Source organism: Artibeus jamaicensis, unplaced genomic scaffold (assembly GCF_021234435.1).
Source record: "Artibeus jamaicensis isolate MK-2021 breed Jamaican fruit bat unplaced genomic scaffold, CSHL_Jam_final contig_781, whole genome shotgun sequence".
NCBI lineage: Eukaryota > Metazoa > Chordata > Mammalia > Chiroptera > Phyllostomidae > Artibeus > Artibeus jamaicensis.
In genome coordinates, this window is record NW_026521968.1 from 7,916,416 (window position 1) to 7,936,076 (window position 19,661).

The following is a 19,661-nucleotide window of genomic DNA, read 5'->3' on the forward strand; positions in this document are numbered from 1 at the left end:
TGGCACATGAATGGGTTGTGAGCCAGGTCCCCAGTAGGCGGTGTGCAAGAGGCGCCACACATTGATGTTTCCCTCTCTCTTTCTCTTTCCTTTACCCTCTCTCTAAAAATAAATAAATATCTTTAAAAAAAGGGCCTGCAAACCAAAGGATCGAGGTTCAATTCCCAGTCAGGGCACATGCCTGGGTTGCAGGCCAGTTCCCAGCAGGGGACACACGAGAGGCAACCATACACTGATATTTCTCTCCCTCTCTCCTTCCCTTCCCCTCTAAAGATAAATAAAATCTTAAAAAAAAAAAAAGAAAAAGAAAACGGGATAGAAGCAGATGGGAACTTTGGAGTCAAGAAGAGCCTGGGGAAGGTCTGAGGACAGGGTTGATGGAGAGTATGAGGCCAAGAGGTTGATGGTTGATCAGGGTCCTCAGGACTCTCTAGGCTGTTACCAGGTTTCCTTTAGCAACCAGGGCTTCTGGGAGCTGTGTGGGCCCTAGCACTGCCCCACCCCCCACTCCACCACAAACCACCTCCTTTTTTTCCCTTTTTCTTTATTATTCTCCCAGTCGCCTCTCTGTCAGGGGATGGTATGGCCAGTCCTCGCCCACCCCCTCAGGAGCACTGGATCTGGAGGCCATGGGGTAACAGTGGGACAGAGCCTCCACCTCCCGGCTCAGCTCCCGAAGCCGCCGCCTCACATCACGGGCATCATACACTATGCGGGCTGAGGAGGGGCGCTGGGGGACATCCGGGACAAATGCTGGACCCTTAATGGCTGGTGGAGCTGGGGGGTCAGGCGAGCACTGCTCTTGTTCCCCCTGGACCTTTGTCCCCCCTCCACTGTTCTTATGGCTCAGGACCTGAGGGCTGGGGGGTGGGGGATTCACAGGGTACACATAGGCCTCTAGGTCCAGTTCTGACTGAATCTCTCTTTTGAGGGGCCTTCCCTCTATGGTCTGCTGGAAACGAATGGTCTGGGGAGGCAGCTCCACGGAGTCCCGAGCCCAGGGAGCCCAGGGTCCCTGGGTGGATTGGAAGCCTTCCCAATCCGAGGGGTGATCCCAGTTGTGGGAGCAGATTGCCGGATGCTGATGAGGGGGCTTCTCCTCATCAGTGTCAGGTGCCCAGGCTGTTGGGTGGCGGGCAAAGCGTGCTGGTGAGTCTCGATGGCAAAGGTGGCGAGTGGGTGGGGGTGTCAGGGTCATTTCCAAAGGGTCCATGGTGCACTTAAGGTGAACTGCAGGGGAGCTCTGCTTCGGGGGCCAGGTCTTCTTTCCATGCGAGGATAATTTAGAGGCTTCTGTGGACAGAGGAGAGGTAAGGGCTGAGGGGGATACTGACTCCTACAGTGGCGGCGAGGCAGGGTTGGAGGTCAGAAGATACACAGCTATGGAAATTGGAGAGGGTAGAGTGGGAGGGGGAGGGGCCAGCTTAGGGTCAAAGGCTAGAAACCTGGATATCTGCCCTGCCTCTGCCCTAACCCCAGGCCCCTTACCTTTGTCACAAACCATATGGCAGAACATGTGGTGTAAGAAGACACGAAGTCTGCGCCAGAGCTGAGGGAAGGACACAGTGACCACAGGCAAGCCCTGGCCACCAGGCCTGCCCCTAGCCATCCTGCCAGCACCCTCCCACCCAGCCCTGCCCTGACCAGTGTCACCAGATTGATGCCAATGTTAATGCAGATGATGAGGCCCAGCAGCAATAGGATGGAGTTGCCCAGGTCCTGGCAGCTGTTGGTTTTGGGGCTATGATATGAGTCACACCTGGGCCATGGCTGCTCAGCCATGGCCATGGGGGTCCCTAGGGCCACCAGGGCCTCTAGGCCCCCAGCCCACTGTGCCACAGTACACAGACTGCCTGTCCCAGTTTCCGGGGGTAAGCGGGTCACAATGATGTTGGGGCTCCCCCTCACAATGTGCCAAGAGGGAATCCTCAGCCCAGGATTAACCTTCCAGCCTGAGTCCAGACCTTGGCAAAAGCCAAGCCCTTCACCTTGCATGCCTGTCCTGTAGCCAGCTACCTGGACCACTAGCCAGGCCCTCTGGCCCGCCCGGTGTCTGCCCGTTGGCCCATTGGGACCTTTTCTACACCTGGCTCAGTCTTCTGCAGACACGGGTCCTAATCTTAACTCCCCAAATAGCCGCATTACCATGGCAACCTTACTCAGCACCCACCCCCTTCTCTCAGACCTCAGTCACCAAAAAGGGTGTGGGTGTGGACCTCCCCCACCAGCAGTCGCATCCCCGAGGCTTATTTTTTCAGAGGCCCCCCGCTCCCACCTCCTGACATCACAGCAGGCACAACCAACAGTTAAACTTTATATTTACAATATTCTCTTCATCTTTTGCCAGGTTTAAAAATGTGTACAGAGCCGCAAAGGGTGGGGACATGGGACTGTCAAGGAACTGTTCTGGGGAGAGGGCTGGGTATTGGAGTCCGTGGCTGAATCATGGGGTCCCCCAGCCCCTCTCCCATGTCCCAGCTCCTGGGACATCTGTCTATAGGGTTCAGGGCCCAGGGCCCTAGCATTTAGAGGGCATGTCTGTTTGGAGAGGAACTAGACCAGGCAGGGGAAAGGCGGGAGGAGAATGAAGTTTCTATGGTTGAAGGTGGGAGAAGGGATGGTCAGGAGGAAAAGTTCTAGGGAGCCAAGACCAGGGATTTTGGATCTGGGTGTCAGTGGAAGACAGCACCCCACCCCCTACTCCAGTTTGGCACTAACAACCCACAAAATGCTAGCAGACAAGGATTCTCCCCTTCTCCACTGTTGTCCCTGATGAGGTTGTTTCCTCCAGGCTCAGGTCCCCTCTGGGCAGTCACCTTACACGTCCTGTCAATTTTTTCCTGCTGGTGTCTGCCCACATCCTGCCGCCCATTGCCCCCTCCATCTGCTTCTCAGCACAGCTGACCTCATTCTCTTTCCAACCATGAAGACTTTTTCCCTTGTTCTCCTCCCCTCCACCCTCCACCCCTCCTTTTCCTCAGCCTTGGCAGCTGAGGGAAGAAGGGGCAGGTCAAAGAAGGGGAATGGGCCGCCAAGGGGAGAAGCTGGTTTGACACTGAGACACAGAGATGGCTTCAAAGAGGGAGAGACATGTGGAAAAGGGAAACTGAGGCACAAAGGGATGAGACATGGTGGAAATAAGAGACATAGGTAGGACCCCTATAGCTGTCACCTCCCCCTCTCCTGTATCCCACCTGCTCCCATGTTTACCTGCGGTGGCCCAGGCCTGGGGAATCCTTGGCAAACCCACCCACCCAGTTTGGCACAGATGAGTAATGGTCTGAGGACTGAGGGAAAGGCTGTCCTTAGACCCCAATGAGGACTTTGGTCAAACATGCATGGCCTCTATGGGTGGCAGGTCCCACACCCCTGATCCTGAACTTGGCATATTTGGGGAAGGGAGGAATAGAGCTCTGCCCTCAGGGTTTGTATGTCCCCCTCAGCTTCTGTGAGCTTGAAGACTCTTCCCACCTGCTGTGTGAGGAGTTAGGTGCTGGGCCTGAGGTCTGGGGGAATGCGAGGAAGTACTGGAGAGAAAGGGACCATCTGCATGGGAAAACATACATCCACATGCAAGAACACGTTTGCACAGAGAAGTGTGTCCTAGACTTCTGGGAAAACAAGTTCCCAGGTGGTACAGGGATGCACGATCTCCTGTCCCCCTGGCAGGGATTCTCTGTCTGTCATCTATGGAAGGCAAGGCCTACCTGGGAGACTGCTCCACCTGCCTTGTGCCAAGGGGGAAATACATGCTTCTCCAGGGCAGGGGAGGGGGGGGCTGGGGCCGGGGCCAGGTGGGGGGAGGCATGGTGGAGGTGGGGCGGCAGGGAGGGGGTGCTGTGGTTTCTCACTACTTCCCAAGAACCACCCTGTGTTACCTGGTGGCCAAGGGTCACTGTACATGAACACACCACTTCCAGGGCCTCCGAGGGGTGGGCAGGGGAGAGAGAGGAGGCGGGAGAAGGCATGGGGGAATGTGATTCTGGGGTACAAATCCCCACAGAAATTCTTCGAGGGGGCCAACATGTGTCCAGGGCTGCAAAAAAAAAAAAAAAAAACCCTCACCCTGCACATGGGAAAACGCACCCCCTCGTAGAAAGTACACCTCCGTGTGGGAAAATCCTTCCACACTTCCACACACTGAAGACTGGTGTCCCAATGGAGGGGACAAAACACCCCCCAGTTGTTCAAAGGCCCAGGTCCAGAGAAGAAAATGGGCCTCTATGCATGGGAAAACACACATCCCAGTGAGGGGGACCCAAGTCCGCCTAAAGTTCCTCCACGCGTGGTGAGAAAAGCCTGTTGCCAAGTCCTCCTCCCTGGCTTCCGAGTGGCACTCCTGCCGGTGGGAGGGCTGGGGAAGAGGCCCCCCCCCAGCCATCCCCTATACCCGGGTGGTGGAGTGGGGGTGGGGTAGAGTGTTGTTGTGGCTGGTAGCGGTGGGGGGAGGTGGGGGGAAGGGCCCAAAGGGATGGAGGGAGGGTGGCGGAGGGGGAGGTGGTGGTCCCAGGCCACTGGGCAGCAGGGTCAGGGCCCCAGGGGCCAAGAGAGGCACATCGTCCGGTGCCCGGCGCAGGGCCAGGGTGTAGTCGGGTGGGCAGGCGGGGCGCAGGGCCTCAGCAGGGTCCGCCCCAACACCACCACCCCGTTTCAGCTGCAGCGACACCAGCTCTTCTTCTGGTGGTAGCTCTCGGCCAGTGGTAGGGAGCAGGGGGCCCCCACCAGGCACACCAGAGCCTGATCCTCCTGGGGGACTGAGCCTCCTGCACCGCAGCTCCTGCCGCCGGTCCCGCTTGTAGTAGAGGGCTGCAAAGGCGAGGATGTTGAGGAAGAGGAGGGAGGCGCCCACAGCCACAGTGACGCTCAGCTCTGTGGAGTAGTCCCGGGAATCCCCGGGGAAGCGGTCATAGGCCCTGGGGCCTGGCTCAGGCTCAGGCTCGGGTGGCAGAGTGGCAGGCGGTGGGGGCCTGCGTGTGCCCGGCGCGCCGGGGGGCGGGCGAGGTGGCCAGCGTGTGGCGTAGGGAGGCAGGCGCGTGGTGGTGGTAAAGATCTCCGTGTGCAGGTTGTGCAGGTGGGGCACAAGCTCCAGCCAGAAGGCCACCTTGTTGGCACGGTAGTTGTCACGCACGCGCGGCTTCAAGCCAATGTGCAGGTACTGCTTCTCCTTGCTGTTGAACTTGCTCCATACCACCTCCTCGAAGCGGTTGGGCTTGGTGTGGATGAACTTGGTGTCCTGCGGCACTGGCTGGTTGGGGTCGCTGTGGGCACAGGAGGGCAGGGAAAGTAGGAGTGAGGGTGAAGCTCCAACAGGTGTGGGAGGGCGGCGGAGGAGTGCGGAAGGAGACAGAGATGGCCCGGGCCAGGGAAACGGAAGGAAGTCAGAGAAAAAGCAAGAGGCAGAGGGACAGAGATGGATAGAAGAGATAAAAGAAATTCCCAGAAATTGGTAAAGAAAAACAAGGAGTGATGGAGACAGGCTGCCAGAGATGAGGACAGAAGGACAGACATAGGCAGAGGCTGAGACCGAGGGAGAAAGACATACAGAGGCAGAAAGATAAAGACATATGAAAGACAACCACAGCGAAATCAGCAAACAAAAAGCAGATTGAAGGGAAAGGGAGAGATATCAATGGCTTTCAAGAGTGCAAGATGTAGAGACAGCCATAGACAGGCAGCCCCAGACCCTACATATGCTCAGACACAGATGGGAGCTGTCAGAGGGCGGCGCCCTGGGAGAAGAGAGAGGGTAGCTAGGCAAGGGAAGGAAGAAGAGACAGCTATGGAGCTAAAGCCACCAAGTGAGCCCACCCCCAGAAGGGACGGGGACCTCTCTGTTTAACTCTGCTGAATCTCCAACACGCAACTCAGTGCCTGGCACAGAGGAAGTATCCAGCAGATGTCTGAGTCAAGAGGGCAAGGTGCCGTAATGTAGGGATGGTGGCCTTGTGAAGAAGTGAGAAAGAGAAGGAGTGGAGAGTAGAGGGTATGTGTGCCTCAGCCTGCATGGTACCCCACCCAGGCCCTCTGGCCCTCACCCAGTCTTGGCGAAGTTGGTCCAGTAGGTCATGACCACGGCGCTGAGCATGACATCATTCTTAGAGAAATTGCAGGGGAAGAGGTCTGTGGCACCCACCATGGGCACACCAAAGACGTAGGGCAGCTCATCCCCGTGCGCTGCATCTGCCCACTCAGGCCGGCCTTCAGCCTGGCAGTGGTGGTAGAAGGTGTAAAAGTAGACAGGGGACTGGTAGTCGGCATGCAGCTTGGCGGTGGCCACAGCTGGTGCCACCCACTGGTGGTCAGTAAAGAGCGCCAACAGGGTCTTGCGCCGCATCTCACCATTGTCCCGGTCGGCCCAGTCTGTGTACATAAATTTGATGGTCTCCCGCAGCACATCCTTGCCCTCTGGGTAGCCATATAGGTTGTCCACAAAGTTGGAGACTGTGAAGTCAAAGGCGCTGGCGGACACGCCATCCTCACTCTCTGCTGAGTCCTCCACAAACTTGAGGCCTTCCCCTTGGTTGACGCCAATGAGCATGTCATAATTTAGGAATTCTCCTTGCTGCATGAGGATCTCAGGGTCATCAGGGACAACATCACCATCCACCACAGGCCCAAATGCGATGTGGTAGCTGGGGAGAAGGGATCAGAGTCTCATCACCTGTTCACGGGCCTCCTCTCAACCAACTCATAGCTTGTTAATCCCTCTGCCTAGAAGATTCATAGGAGTTAAAATCTCCTATGAATCCACCCTGGTTGATGTGGCTCAGTTGGTTGGAGCATCATCCCATAAACTGAAGGGTCTCGGGTTTGATTTCTGGTCAGTGCACATGCCTGCATTGCAGATTCAGTCCTCGGTTGGGGGATGTTTGAGAGAAAACCAATCAATGTTTCTCTCTCACATTGATGTTTCTGTCCCCTTCTTTCCCTCCCTTCCTCTATCTCTGAAATCAATAAGTATATCATGGGGTGAGGAGAAAAAAATCTCTTACAAATCCTTTAGGGTACTTGGCCTTGGAAGTCTTCTCTGAAGCACTTCATGGCAACTTGTGTATACTTGCCCTGTTTGGACACCTCCACTCACTTCCACTTAGGGAAGGCCTCCAAGAGAAGAAGGCAAGGCCACTAGAGGGGCCTGAAGCCCACCTCTCCTTGCCAAACCTGCAGACACCTCTCATCCTCAACCTCCTTGGACACAGCAAAGTGAGTGAAGGCCTGGACGCGGCCCTCCCACACCCACACCAATACTCATACCGGGCAGGCTGCACGTCCTGGTCCACCAGCTCCCGAGAAGGCTTCCGGCGCAGACACTCCACAGCTTCAGCACTGTCCTCCCGGTCGCAGCCCACCTTTGCCGCCAGTAGTCGCGTGTATTTGAGCGGCTGATAATTGACAGACCAGCTGGAAATGGCCGTGCCACTCTGGGCAATTGCCTTCTGGAACAGCCCTGGTGCGATAGGCAGGTGTTAGGCTGGGCAGTATCAGCCCAACAGAGAAGGGGGACCTCGTGGGTTCAGGGGTATAGGAAAGGGGACAGGACTGACAGACTAATGAGGTTGATGGTACCTTCTGAATGGTGAGAAAGGATCAGAAGGTTGACACAGGATGCGCCTGCCCCAGACCCAAAGATGGTGATGCGCTCAGGGTCACCCCCAAAGTGGGCAATGTTTTCACTGAGCCAGCGCAGGGCCTGGATCTGGTCCAGGAGTCCATAGTTGCCTTTTGCAGCCTGGTCCCCAGTGCTGAGAAATCCTGGAGGTAAAGGAAGAAAGGGAGCTACCTGGGGGGTGTTACAGCATCCTCGCCTCTCATCTGAGCAGCTCAGCCCAGCCCGGAAGCCATTTTGCTGCTCTTGGGTTTAAAGGACCCCACCCACCAGGCCCCCCTCCCAAACTCCCTAGAGTTGGCTGCCCTCCCTCACCGAGCACCCCAAGCCGGTAGTTGAGTGTGGCTACAATGACGTTGCCATAAGCGGCCAGGACAGAGCCATCGAACATGTTTCCGGTGCCCTCCATGTAGGAGCCACTGTGCAGAAACAGCATCACGGGCTTCTTCCCAGAGTCTCGGATATCTGTGTGGGGAAGGGGTGGGCAGGTGGGCCGGGAGTGGGGACAAGGACACAGTGAGACTAGAAGCAACACCTCCCAGCTCCCAGGCCTGCTAAAGACCAGCCCAGAGCTCAGGGGACATGTCATTCCCGTCCCTGGGGGGCAAGACCGGATTCCCCTCCCTCCCTCCCCAGCTAGCTCTGGCAGAAGGTCCCTCCCCACCTCCTGCTAGTCTGCTCCACGACACTTCTTCAAATGCCAGGCAGATCTTCCAAGAAGGCTAACAGAGGCAGGGGTGGGGGGTGGCCCCCCTCAGGGCATCTGCTGGATCCAGGGGACCTCCTCCCCACACACACACAGCAAATCTCCTTCCTGCTCCTAGGAAGAGTGAGCTCCTAAGGCTGGCACTGAAGCTAAAGATGCTAGGAGGGCCCTGGGCTTTTCTCAGACTTAGGCCTTGGGCCTCAGCGCCACATGGTAGACGGGTCTGTCCATGAGGGGGTGCCAGGCCCTAGGGTCCCTGGGGGATTGGTCTCCTCCCCGCCCTAATTCCTTTCTAGGTCATTTCCCTAGTCACCATGGCAACCCCCAGCCTAATTACTATGGCAGAAGGAGGCAGGGTGGGAAAGAACTTGCTTAATGAAGACAGAGTACGGTTCCCCTGTCTTTTTTTTCCTTTAAAATTTTATTTATTTATCTTTAGAGGGGAAGGGAAAGAGAGAGGGAGAGAAATATCAATGTATAAATATCAATGTATGGTTGCCTCTAGTGTGTCCCCTGCTGGGAACTGGCCCATGTGCCCTGACTGGGAATCAAACCGGTGACCCTTTGGTTCACAGGCCCACACTCAATCCATTGAGCTACGCCAGCCAGGGCATGGTTCTCCTGTCTTGGAACCCCCTGCAAGCTGGCCTGAGCCCTGGGTTCTGCACCAGACACTTCTCTTGTCATGTCCCAGAAGGATCCCATAATCACTGTGACATGTAGTAAGTAGACTTTTGAGGCACTCCAGACTGGACTAAGGAATGACTAATTCCAGGAGAAGGTCAGAGTCTGAGAGGGCTTGCCACTGTCCCCGAGGCTATGTAAGTGCCCTCCCCTGCAGCCTCTGAACCAGGGCTGGGCTGACCCCTGGCCTACAGGCCTTCCTCCTTGCAGACACCTGCAATCTCTGCCTAGCCTGGGCCCTCAGCAAACAAGAGCCAGGCCTGGGCCTCTATGCCTGGTCCCCAGTGGCTCTGCCACCCTCCTCTCTATCCTGCTAGAAACTTTCTTCTAGCCAGAGGTCAACCAACATGTCACTAAGACACTTCCCTCCATTCCCTCCATTCCCTCCATTCCCTCCAGGCAGCTTCCTGCCTTCTTTCTCTCAGGACCTTCTTCGACACCTCCCTCTGCCTGACTCTGGCCAGAAGCTCCTAGGTGGGCAGTGCCTCCTTCATGTCCTCCCCAAATCCTATTTTTCCCTTTGTTCCTGAACCTCCCGTGGCCTTCCAAGAAATTCAGGCTGAGTCTCCTTCCCTCCAAGGTCCTGTCCTAAACACCCTCAGTTCTCACCCCCTCGTCCTCCCCACGCAGCACCTCCACTCCCAATATGGGAGGAGGGGGGACAGAAAAGGAAGGAGCAGGAAGTGGGCTGGGGCAACAAGAATTCAAAACCAACAACAAAAAACAGGATCAAGAAAGAAGAAAGAAAGAAAAAAACAACAACCAAAAAGCAAGAAGCTCTCGGGGCGGATTCAACAAGAAAAGAAAAAAAAAAAGATCCATTTTTTTGGAAAAAAAGAAAAAAGAAAAAAATTCTTTGCATTTTTTATTCAAAATTTTGTGGTGAAACTTCAAGAGATTGGGCCCTGTTTTCAAAAATTTCCAAATTCTTTAATTTGCTTCAAATGTTTGCATTTTCTGCATCTAACAGGCCTTTGGAAATTGTAGCAGGCTTCTGATGTTTCAATGTATCATCAATTTGCCAACTTAATTTTCTTTTCAAATGTTGTTTTGCTTCAAATTAAAATAGTTTTTTCAAATGCTACATTTCACAAGTTTCAAAACAGTCCAAATTTTTGTCAAACTCTTAACATTTTATCCAATTTTTTGGTGTTCTATTTTTTTTCTGACATTCCAATTTTTTTCACTATATTTTTGCCATGTTTAGCTTGCAGGTTTTCTAGCGGGTCCAATTTTGTTCAAATTTCATTTGAAGTTTTCATAATTCTTTTTTCCAATATTACAAATTTTTCTTTTCTTTTCTTTTTCATTTTTAGTGGGGAGAATGACTGCGGGCCTTCAGGGCTATGGGGGTATTTAGTGAGGGGCAGGGCCGTGAACGTGAACGTCCTCTTATCAGCAACCACATGCAGCAGCGGGATTTTTAAATCTACCTGTGTCTGGTGGATTGAGCGTCGCCTCGTCACGTTTTTTTGTGAGCGGACCTAAGACCGGGAACACAAAACAGAGAAAAAAGGACAATTTTGTGGGGAAAGATGGGGGTCAGGGGAGGTGGTGGATGGGGAAGGGAGGAGAGAAAGTAGAAAAGGGGAGGGTGGGGGGCAGAAAAAATAAGCCAAAAAAAGCAAAATTTGTTTGCAAGAAAAAGAAACCAAGAAAAGAGAAAAACGTTTTTTACAACCCAATTTTGTTCCCCTCCCCGGAAAAAGTCATGCCCCAAAGAAAAGGCTGGTTTTGGGTGGGGTGCCTAAGTGGACTAAGACCTGTCTTAAGACATACTGACTTGGCTGGAAAGGATTTGGCTTGTAGATGTGTTAGCTAATTGCTGGAAATGAAACGGTGTTAGAGGTGGGGTGGGAGGGGAGGGGAAACCTGCCCAGGAGATCAAGGCCAGCTTTGCCACCTTGGCCACTACTCACACAGGCCCTCTCTTCAGGGCTAGCCAAGCACCTGCCTGCTCCCCAAGCCTGTAAAGAGGAGGGGCTGTAGCAGAAAGGATTCTGCTTCCCTCCGGCCCAATCTGGAGGGCTGTGGGTAGGTCAGCTAAAGCTGCCTGCCCACCTACCCAGCCTCCCAGCCACCAGCATTTATCTTCCATTCGCACTCACAGGCCTGGCTTCTCACCCCATGTCCCCAATGTGGGGTGAAGCAGGGAAAGGGGTCATCAGGTCTTGCCCTCCACTCCACCTCTTCCCTCTGCCCCTCCCACCCTCCAAACTTCATCCCCTGCCCAGGCCTGCTCTCCTCCCTCCAAATGGCAAATCTCCCACCAGGGGCACCAGCCCTTCACCAACCCCTGCTCTAATGCCAAAAATCCCCCCTCCCCAGTTGGGGGTTCAGTCCACAAATAGGGAATAAGAAACACAGTGCCCTGAGCCAGCCTGACACATAAGGTGCCAAGAAGAGCTCAGAAGCACAAAGCATGCCCACTGTCAAGGAAGGGTCCTAGACCAGGCCCACAGTTTGGCTCCAGGTTTCTTTCAGGGGGGAGCTGGAACCCAGGGGCCTGAGGGGGTTCCCGCAAGCTGACTGGTTTCTCCTCAACAGCAGGGGGAGGGATGGGTCAGCAAGGCCCAGGCCAGCCTGTGGAAAGCTTCTCACAACTGGCCATAATGGCCCTGTGGGGACCCATTAGGGTCAGGGCCTGTTCTTCTCTGTGACAGGATAGGAATGGGGATGAAGTCAGCAAGGCATGCATGTACGTGAGTATTAAGTGTATGTGTGTGTGCCTGAGTCAACCTCTTCCTTCCAGAGCTGATGTGAAGATTTAGTGAGATCACCTGAATGCATCAGGCCCGTAAATGGGATGGTATAAGCAATGGTTAAAAAATACAGAAGGTGTCGGGCAGGATGGACAATTTGTGTGGAGATGTTGGGGTAGACAGCCCTTTGGCAGGAGGAGCCGGATGGGTGTTTCAGTGAGGAGGACACTGGGTTGGACAGCCTACATGAGGATGTGGGAGTGGAGAGCCCACGAATGGAGAGTGTTGAGAAGGACAGTCTCTGTGAAGACGCTGGGGTAAAGAATTCACAGAAGGGAGAGTGCTGGATATGGTAAACATTCCATGAGAGGGCGGGGAATGTGGAGTGGATGCCTCTCATGCAGAGGGTGTTCAGTCAATAATCTGTTTGGGTGCTTGGAATCTTAATGAGATTACAGTGAATGCTCCTGCTGTGTGTTGTGTGTACAGGTTACTAGGAGGCATGGTTTATATGGGCAGGGGTAGTTAGGGTGTTAGGGTGCATGGCTGGTATGAGCAAGACAGGCTGGATTGTCCACACAGGTGTTGGGAACAAGATGGGTGGGTTGAGGTGCTGGAAGTGTTCTGTGATTAGCATGAGAGGAACTTGGGTACAGGGACTGTGGTATGAGTAGCCTGGCAGAGCACATGGTCCAGGTGCAGGGTTATGGGGATACAGGTCTATCTACGTACGGGTATTACTAGGCACATGACCTATATCCAGAAATACTGGGAGCCACAGGTGTGGGTGATGGGGTACACAGTTTTAGAAAAATGTTGGAGTATGTGCTGTGTAAAGGTGCTGGGAGCTGTGGTATGTGGGCGTTGGAACACATACATGGTCAGTGTGTGGATCGGTTGGGCACATGACTGCATATTGAGTAGTACAGATTGTAATCTGCTGAGGGACTTGGTACATGAGGTGGGTTGTTGGGTATGCAGGGTGTACAGAAAAGGGTTCCTGGTATGAGGCCTGTGTGTAAAGTTGTTGGAAAATGACCTGTAGGGGTATGGTAGAATACACCTCTGACAAGGTGTTGGGGTATTTTGGACTAGTGACATAAGGTGTAAGAAGGGTAGCGTGGGGCTGTGAGGATGGTCTGTTGTGGTGGCTGGCGTTGTGCTGACTCCCTCTGTTGCGGACAGCTGGAAGGCACTCTGAAGGGTACTCTGATTAATCTCAGTGTGCTGGAGGTTGGCAGAAGCAGAACTGTCCAGGGGGAGGGTGTTGGGGCTACGAGCAGAGCTGTAGTGAACTGAGTTGAGAGTTTATTGATAAGACAGCCAGTTGAAGAGCTCCAGGGAAGGTGTTCTGATGGGGATGGGTGGGTGTGCCATGAGCCAAGAGGCCCTTGGAGAGGCCTTGCCCTGATCCTTCAGGGTTGTATAAGGATCAGAGGACACAGGGATCAGAGAGGGCCTGGAGAAGAGGCCCTCAGCTTAGGCAATGGGCTCTGGATATGATGTGATAGAAGGAAGTCTGCAGGACTGGCCCGGGGGGAAAGGAGGAGTCTGCTGTCCTTGAGCTATAAATGTTGGTAAAGTGGGCAAGCCAGGGACAAGCCCAGGCCTGGGGGTGGGAGGTGGGGGTAGAGTGGAATGGGTGCCCAGACAGGTGATGGATACATCCTCTGTGGGGACGAGCTGGGTAAGTCCAGCCTGGCGTCTGCTGACCTTACCACTGACTGTCTCTGTGGGAGTGGAACTTGGAGGGTGGCTGTCTATGGGATTCATTCCTGGGACTGCCCGGCAGGTACCCATACCACACATGGAGGGCATGCAGAGCCACCAGGGACATACTGTCTGCTCACTGTCCCCACAAAACCCAGCTCCCACCCTGGACTGTGCCAATGCCTGAGGTTCCGCATGTATGTTTGTGGGCTGTGTCCGCAGAGTGCCCGGTGTGGTTCTCGCACCCTTACCGTCCTCAGTGGGCACGTAGAGGTTGAGGTACAGGCAGTCCTCACTCTGGTTCTGCACATAGGTGGCGGCTGCCTCCAAGTTGTCGGTGAACCACACAGGCAGCATGATGGCTGGCAGCGCCCCGTGCAGGTTCTGCGGGCAGGCGGGTGGCAGGGTGGTGGCGTTGCGCACTCCGGGCCACGAGGCAGGGGCCTCGGGCGGCTGGAAGCGGCGGGCGCCCAAGGGTGGTGTGGCGTAGGGCACGCCCAAGAACTGCACGACGGGACCCAGGATCTCGTTGTTGAGCTCACGCCGTATACCGCGCACTCGCCCGTAGGCCGTGTTCACCACTGGGAAGCGCTCCTCCCCGAGGCTGCTGAGGCCCAGGCCAGGGCCACCAGGGGCACCTCCAGGACCCCCTCCCCCCCGTTGAGCCCCCACCAGCCCCACCAGACACAGCGCCAGGAGCCACATGCTGATAGGGGGACCCCCCCTCCCTCCCCGGGACCCCCCCCCTCGGAGAGAGAGAGAAGGGGGGGGAGAGGGAGGGAGGTCCCCCCTCACCCCAGGAGGGAGGAGGGGGCGGGAAAGGAGGGAGGAGGGGAGTGGGAAGGGACCTGGGTTAGATTGGACAGAGAAGGGGTCTGTTCCTCTCCATGGAGGGGGCAAGGGGGGAAGGGGAAGGAAGTGGGAAAAGGTGAATACAGGCTGGACCCGTGGGTTGGAGGGAGAGAGTATGCAAGATACAGACAGACAGACAGACAGACAGAAAAATACATAGGAGAGGTGGAAGAAGGGAAGGGAAGAAGGGCAGACAGAAGGGAACAGGGAAACAGAAGAGACAAGTGGTTAGTGACGTGGAATTCAGACCAGTTGCCCCCCTTCTTCCACCCTCAGGCCCCCCAGCACTTCCTTTCACCCCCAAAACCCCCTCCATCAGCAGGGACCCAGATAGAAAAGTCTGAGGGGGTAAGGTCAAGATGTGGTAAAAGTCCAGGACACAACCAGAGGGGAAGGACGGTCAGCTCCGCAGACCCCGCCTGCCTCCTTCCAGCTGCTTTATCTGCCTTATCCCTACCAGGAAGGCTCTCCTCAGGGACTCAGGAGTCCCAGTTCCCACCTCCCTGGGAGGGATGAGATAGACAGGGAAGAGAAAATAAAAATACCAAGTCATTAATTAGCAGGAAGTGGCGGGTTTGTTTATACGTGTTAATTACTCCTGAGCTGTAATTTCATGGCACTTAACCCCCACCCCAGGCCAGACTCCAGGCCTTCCTTGGGACTGCACAAGCCCAGCACCTTCTCCTCCCTTTGACATTGCATTCCCTAAGGATTTGTGCAGCCCTGTGGGGGGAACCCCTTTTCCCCAGGCCCTTTCCATTGCTTCCTTCAGAAGTTAAGATGCATTAAGGCAGGGGCTAGAGTAGAGAGGGGATGCTGGAGGGGGGCAAATCCAGGGACAGATGCATGATCCTGCAGCCGGTTGCCGAGCGACGGGATGCTGCCCCGCAATGTTACCTCGGCAACGGGCTGCAGCTTTAACCCTGGGTTGGGGGGGGGGGTAGGCAGGTCTGGAGGGAGAGGGGAAGGGACTGGCTTGGTTATGGGGTCCATTCTAGGCATAAGGGCAGAGGCATGAGTCAGAAAGCTAGAGTTTTCCCCAACCTTAGCATAGAGGAAGAAGTATATATGTAGAGGGGAGCGGGAGACTGGAGGCATTAAAGAATCCTAAAAGACCCGCCTCTTGGCCCTTGTTGGCCAATCAGAGCCTAGTCCTAGTGACCAGGCCTCTGGCTGGGGAGAAGGGGTGTTGAGGTGGGTTTAGAGGAAGTCAGATGCACCTACTGACGGCCCCCCTCCCACAGTCTTGAACAGCCTTGTACTCCAGGCAGCTCTTCTTCCACACATGGTACTTTGCCCCGTATCCTGGGGGCAAACCTAGGCTTTTTCTCATCCTGTCTCAGCTATTCGCCTCCCCTTCCCCTTGCCAGGCCCCCACAGATGCTGCTCTGATGGATACTTGGGTGCTCAGGGCAGCAGGAGCAGGGCAAGGGAAGAGATCTGACTGAAGGGGCAACACCCAGGTCATTTCAGCAACCCCCCAACCCCCCCAGCTGCCAAAGCTGTTTGCTGACGTGGGGTTTTCAGAGCCAGGCGCCAGCCCTCGGGTGGCTCTCTGCAGGTGTCAATTTATTCCAGAGATGAGGACACAGGAATCCTTACCACACACACCCAGTCATGCCCTCCCAGTCTTCAGGTCCTCTAAAGCTCCTGTTCCTCCATCACCTAGAAGGGGCTTGGGGCTGGCTCCCTCAGGATTTCCTCTGCCTGTGCCAGGGTGGGCTCTGCCTCCACGGCCTTGCCATCCCATCCCCCTCCTACTAACTCGGTTTATTTGCCTCTGTCACCCTTTCTCCCTTAAGGTACTTTGGGCCTGTGGCCTTCTCCCTGACAGCTTCTCTCCCTTCTTCCCTCCCTCTGGAGCCACCCCCCCTCCATCTCTTTCCTCTCCATAACGCTCCCTCAGCGCATCTTTCCCAGCCTCTTCCAGGCTGCTCCATCTCTTGCCTTCAGTCTCTGTCCCTCAGTCTCTTTTCATCACTCTCGTCCATATTTCCCTCCTTAGTGTTTCTCATTTTTCTCTCCTTCAGCTACCTTCCCCAAATTTCTCCCTCAAGCCTTTTCTGTTTCTCTCTCTCCTGCTCTTTCCCTAGCTGTCTCCCCCATTTTCTCTCCTCTTCTTTCTCCTTTCTGTCCGCCACATCTTGCTCCCCCCTCCTCTCTATTCCTCTCTCTTGCTTTTTCCATTCCTGACCAGCCAGGCCTGACTCCCAGAGCCAGGGAGAGTTGAGGGACGGGGGCTCAGGCCGCAGCGCCCCCCCCCCCTTCCTGCAGTGGGGAAAAATGGCTTGGCTGGGAAGGGGAGAAGGAGGGGGAGGGGGAGATGGGAACACATGGGGTCTGTGGGCCCATTCAAAGGATCATTCATGGGCTGGAGAGAAGCAGAGACAAAGAGACCGAGACGGAGAGATACGGCGAGAGCATCCCTAGGCGGAGACCGGCAGACAGAGCAGGCTGAAGGAAACCAGGAGCAGGGAGAGAGATGGGGAGTGGGAGACCCTGGTGGACCGCCACGAAATCCCCTCCACCAGACCCAGCTTAGGTCCTACCTGGCTCAGCCCTGGGGCCGTGGTGCCTCCATCCAGGGCTCCGAGTAGGGGGCGGCGGCCTCTGAGCCCCCGCGGTCCCGTAGGCCCAGCCCCCGCCCGCAGCGCCTCACCCAGCGGGGGAGGGGGATCGCCCCAGCCCCAGGGGGCGGGGCTGGGATCCAGTCGATCCCCGGGGAGAGGTAGGCGATGGGGTCAGAAGGAAGCGGAGAACGGGGAGCCCCGCAGTGGGGACAGAGGAGTGAGGTGGGGGCAACGGGACAAGACTGGATTGAGGATCCACTGGCCGGCTTCGAGGGACCAGAAGGCGGTACAGGCGGAGGATCCTAAAGAATCGGGTGCGGGGAGAGGAGTCCACGGCAATCCCCAGGGGCCCGTAGCCCAGGAGCACAGGATCCGCGGTGCAGGGGCAGGGATCCAGCCGGAATCCTCGGGGAGAGGGAGGGATCTAGTCGATCCCGAGGGCGGGCGGGGGTGGGAGGTCCGGGGAGTCAGAGGAAGGCGGGAGTAGTCTGGAGCCCCGGGGCAGGGGTCGGCACTGCTCCTAGGAGGGAAAGGGGGAGTAAGGGGAAGGCTTCGGGGGACGCTCAGCAGCTGGGAGGACCGGACTCCTGGCTCCGCTCGCCAGGGCCCACCCGCCCCGCGTCCATCCCAGCCCGAGAGTGATGATCCGTCGGCGGAGCAGCCGCAGCAGCCCCGCGCGTCACCGCGCGGCCGCCTCCCCCGCCCCCTGCAGAGAGAGCGGCGCACACCCCTCGCTCTCACCCGCCTGCCAGCCCGCCCGTCCTCCAGAGTGTGGGGGGATTGAAGAAGGTGGAAAAGGGAGGGAGTGGACAGACCGACATAAGAACGAAGTGGTCCCGTGAAGGAAGGAGACATCCCCCCAAGTACCCCACCCGGGGCTCTCGCGGTTGGTGGTACTGGTGGTGGTGGTGGTGGTGGTGTGTGTTGGGGGTAAACTATAAGGGGCGGGGCATATGACAAAGGCGGGGCCTTTGAATCTGGAGGAGGAGCCATATGAATAGTGGGCGGGCTTAATGGAGATGGGTGGGGCTTGGGTAACTGCAGGGTCGCCTCTTTTTAGGTGCGGGTCTATTTTAAAGGAGAAAAGGAAGAGCCTGTGGGGAAAGGGCCAGAACTTTGCATGGGGACCTGGATTTTTGGAAATTGGCAGGAGGTGGGAAGGGGTGTTAGAAGAGGAGATCAACTTGGAAAGTGGGCCAACCCGTGACGCAAATCTTGTAGTACCGCCCCCAACCCCGCCCCCCATTGCTCCTCTCCTCCGCTCCTAATTGGTTCTGATTTCTCCACCCGCCAGATGTCTTCGCCACTCAACAGAGGTTTTACAAAGGCTCAAGCACCCGGGTGAGAACCTGGATGCTGAAATGAGCACGGCCCTGATTGGACCCCTGTGCACCTTATTTGCATGGGAGCTTAGGATTGGTTGGCCTCCTCGGCGTCCTGGGCGGAGTTCTCCAGGCGCGTGATCATCCACTGCCATGTCCGGGCCAGGGGCTGCTTTCCGTCGTTTGGGTGCCTTGTCTGGAGCCGGGGCCTTAGGCTTGGCCACCTACGGGGCGCATGGTCAGGGTGCTGGGGTTGGAGCTGGAATTGTGCTTGGGACGACCTATGGGGTCTGGTGCGGGGTGGAGTCTGTGGGAAGTACTGGGTCTTTCATAGACCAGACAACCTGCCAGCCCTAAACCTTTTCAAGTCCCTTAGTCCGGTCCTGTTGGTAACCAGGACGTGTTTCCACCAATGAGAAGCCTCCTGGGGTGCTCTTTCTCTCCCGTGTCCACCAGGGTCCTCCCAGGAGTTGAGGCGTTAGGACTGGTAACATTTGCCTCTCCTTTACACAGGTGCCCAGTTTCCAGATGCCTACGGGAAGGAGGTGAAGTAGCTGCGCCGGGGCTCGCTGACTTGTGGTTTATCAGGGCACAGAGTCTGGGGTCCCTGAGGGAAGTAGGAGGGAAGGGGGGAGCGGGGTCTTTGGAGCAGCAAGGGCTGCAACCCTGAGGCATGAGGGATGGGCAGGGTGAAACTTCAGTTTGGGAATGGACTTTTGACCCATGGGATCCAGGGTTCTGTGTTTCTTAGGAGGTTTCCCCATTACTCTTTCTTACAGCTCTTTGACAAGGCCAACAAACACCACTTCTTACACAGCCTGGCCCTGTTAGCGGTGCCCCATTGCAGAAAGCCCCTCTGGGTAATCTTACCCCCTTGCCTAACCCTGACCAAGCCCCACCAACTCCTTCTCAGTCTGCCATTTCCTTACTATCTTGTTTACTTCCTTGTTATCTCCTTCAGGCCGGATTACTGCTAGCCTCTGGAACCACCTTATTCTGCACCAGCTTTTACTACCAGGCTCTGAGTGGAGACCCCAGCATCCAGACTTTGGCTCCTGCAGGAGGGAGCCTTCTACTCTTGGGCTGGCTTGCCTTGGCTCTTTGAGCTTCCTTGTTTGATTTCTGGGTACTATTTTGAGAATTGGTGCGGGGACGGGATTAAAAGAGAAAAGCAAGTAAAGAACTTTGGAGTCTTTGTTCATCTAACCTCTTGGAGGAGGAAGGGTAGGGGTTATTAACTTCTGAACTCGCTCCCTTTCCTAAACTGAATCGGACTAGTGAGCTTTGGGTCTGGGGATTCTGTTCACCTCAAGTTAATTTGTTATGAGGTTCTTAAACTGGTGGGTGTCAGAGTCAGAAAGAATGCTTGAAATAATGCAGATTCTCACTGAAGCCCTCTTTGAGGCCTGGGCATCTGTATTCCAGTAAGCTCATCTTCAGATTCTAGTAGTTCAGATACTCACGAGAATTTGAAGATTGCTGTAGGGTAGTGTTTTTCAGCCCTGTTAT

The 19,661-nt window shown here is 55.7% G+C and overlaps 3 protein-coding genes across 5 annotated transcripts; 1 reads left to right on the forward strand and 2 right to left on the reverse strand.

Annotated features, from left to right (window-relative positions):
• Positions 1–547: 547 nt before the first annotated feature.
• SPEM1 (spermatid maturation 1) lies at positions 548–1,788 on the reverse strand. Its single transcript, XM_037129238.2, has 3 exons — positions 1,645–1,788; positions 1,489–1,549; positions 548–1,293 (listed from the first exon to the last, which is right to left on the reverse strand). The coding sequence occupies exons 1-3, from the start codon at positions 1,786–1,788 to the stop codon at positions 548–550; spliced, it is 951 nt and encodes a 316-aa protein (XP_036985133.2).
• A 543-nt stretch (positions 1,789–2,331) lies between these two features.
• Positions 2,332–17,732, reverse strand: NLGN2 (neuroligin 2). Of its 3 annotated transcripts, none has more exons than XM_037129220.2 (9): positions 17,646–17,732; positions 16,810–17,350; positions 13,660–14,347; positions 10,430–10,480; positions 7,922–8,071; positions 7,567–7,752; positions 7,255–7,447; positions 6,036–6,632; positions 2,332–5,258 (listed from the first exon to the last, which is right to left on the reverse strand). In XM_037129220.2, the coding sequence occupies exons 3-9, from the start codon at positions 14,111–14,113 to the stop codon at positions 4,385–4,387; spliced, it is 2,505 nt and encodes an 834-aa protein (XP_036985115.1). In that variant the 5' UTR covers positions 14,114–14,347; positions 16,810–17,350; positions 17,646–17,732; the 3' UTR covers positions 2,332–4,384. The 3 variants fall into 3 exon arrangements, with proteins under 3 accessions (XP_036985115.1, XP_036985116.1, XP_053528668.1); XM_037129221.2 differs by having other exon boundaries at positions 17,572–17,724; XM_053672693.1 differs by lacking the exons at positions 10,430–10,480; positions 17,646–17,732 and having other exon boundaries at positions 16,810–17,498.
• A 536-nt stretch (positions 17,733–18,268) lies between these two features.
• TMEM256 (transmembrane protein 256) lies at positions 18,269–19,335 on the forward strand. The gene is made up of 4 exons (XM_037129224.2): positions 18,269–18,390; positions 18,666–18,697; positions 18,932–19,012; positions 19,114–19,335. Exons 1-4 carry the CDS (start codon positions 18,306–18,308, stop codon positions 19,255–19,257), a joined length of 342 nt encoding a protein of 113 aa, XP_036985119.1. The 5' UTR covers positions 18,269–18,305; the 3' UTR covers positions 19,258–19,335.
• The last annotated feature ends 326 nt before the right edge of the window (positions 19,336–19,661 follow it).

Excerpts from the sequence above, each read along its gene's own strand:
- TMEM256 (XM_037129224.2), top strand. The coding sequence starts at position 18,306 with ATGTCCGGGCCAGGGGCTGCTTTCCGTCGTTTGGGTGCCTTGTCTGGA. Across the intron at positions 18,698-18,931 it reads CAGATGCCTACGGGAAGGAG|CTCTTTGACAAGGCCAACAA; the intron begins GTGAAGTAGCTG and ends TCTTTCTTACAG. Across the intron at positions 19,013-19,113 it reads ATTGCAGAAAGCCCCTCTGG|GCCGGATTACTGCTAGCCTC; the intron begins GTAATCTTACCC and ends TATCTCCTTCAG.
- SPEM1 (XM_037129238.2), bottom strand. The coding sequence starts at position 1,788 with ATGGCCATGGCTGAGCAGCCATGGCCCAGGTGTGACTCATATCATAGC. Across the intron at positions 1,550-1,644 it reads GCATCAATCTGGTGACACTG|CTCTGGCGCAGACTTCGTGT; the intron begins GTCAGGGCAGGG and ends TCCTTCCCTCAG. Across the intron at positions 1,294-1,488 it reads CCATATGGTTTGTGACAAAG|AAGCCTCTAAATTATCCTCG; the intron begins GTAAGGGGCCTG and ends CTCTGTCCACAG.
- NLGN2 (XM_037129220.2), bottom strand. The coding sequence starts at position 14,113 with ATGTGGCTCCTGGCGCTGTGTCTGGTGGGGCTGGTGGGGGCTCAACGG. Across the intron at positions 8,072-10,429 it reads GCTCAATCCACCAGACACAG|ATATCCGAGACTCTGGGAAG; the intron begins GTAGATTTAAAA and ends TTCCCCACACAG. Across the intron at positions 5,259-6,035 it reads ACCAACTTCGCCAAGACTGG|CGACCCCAACCAGCCAGTGC; the intron begins GTGAGGGCCAGA and ends CTGTGCCCACAG.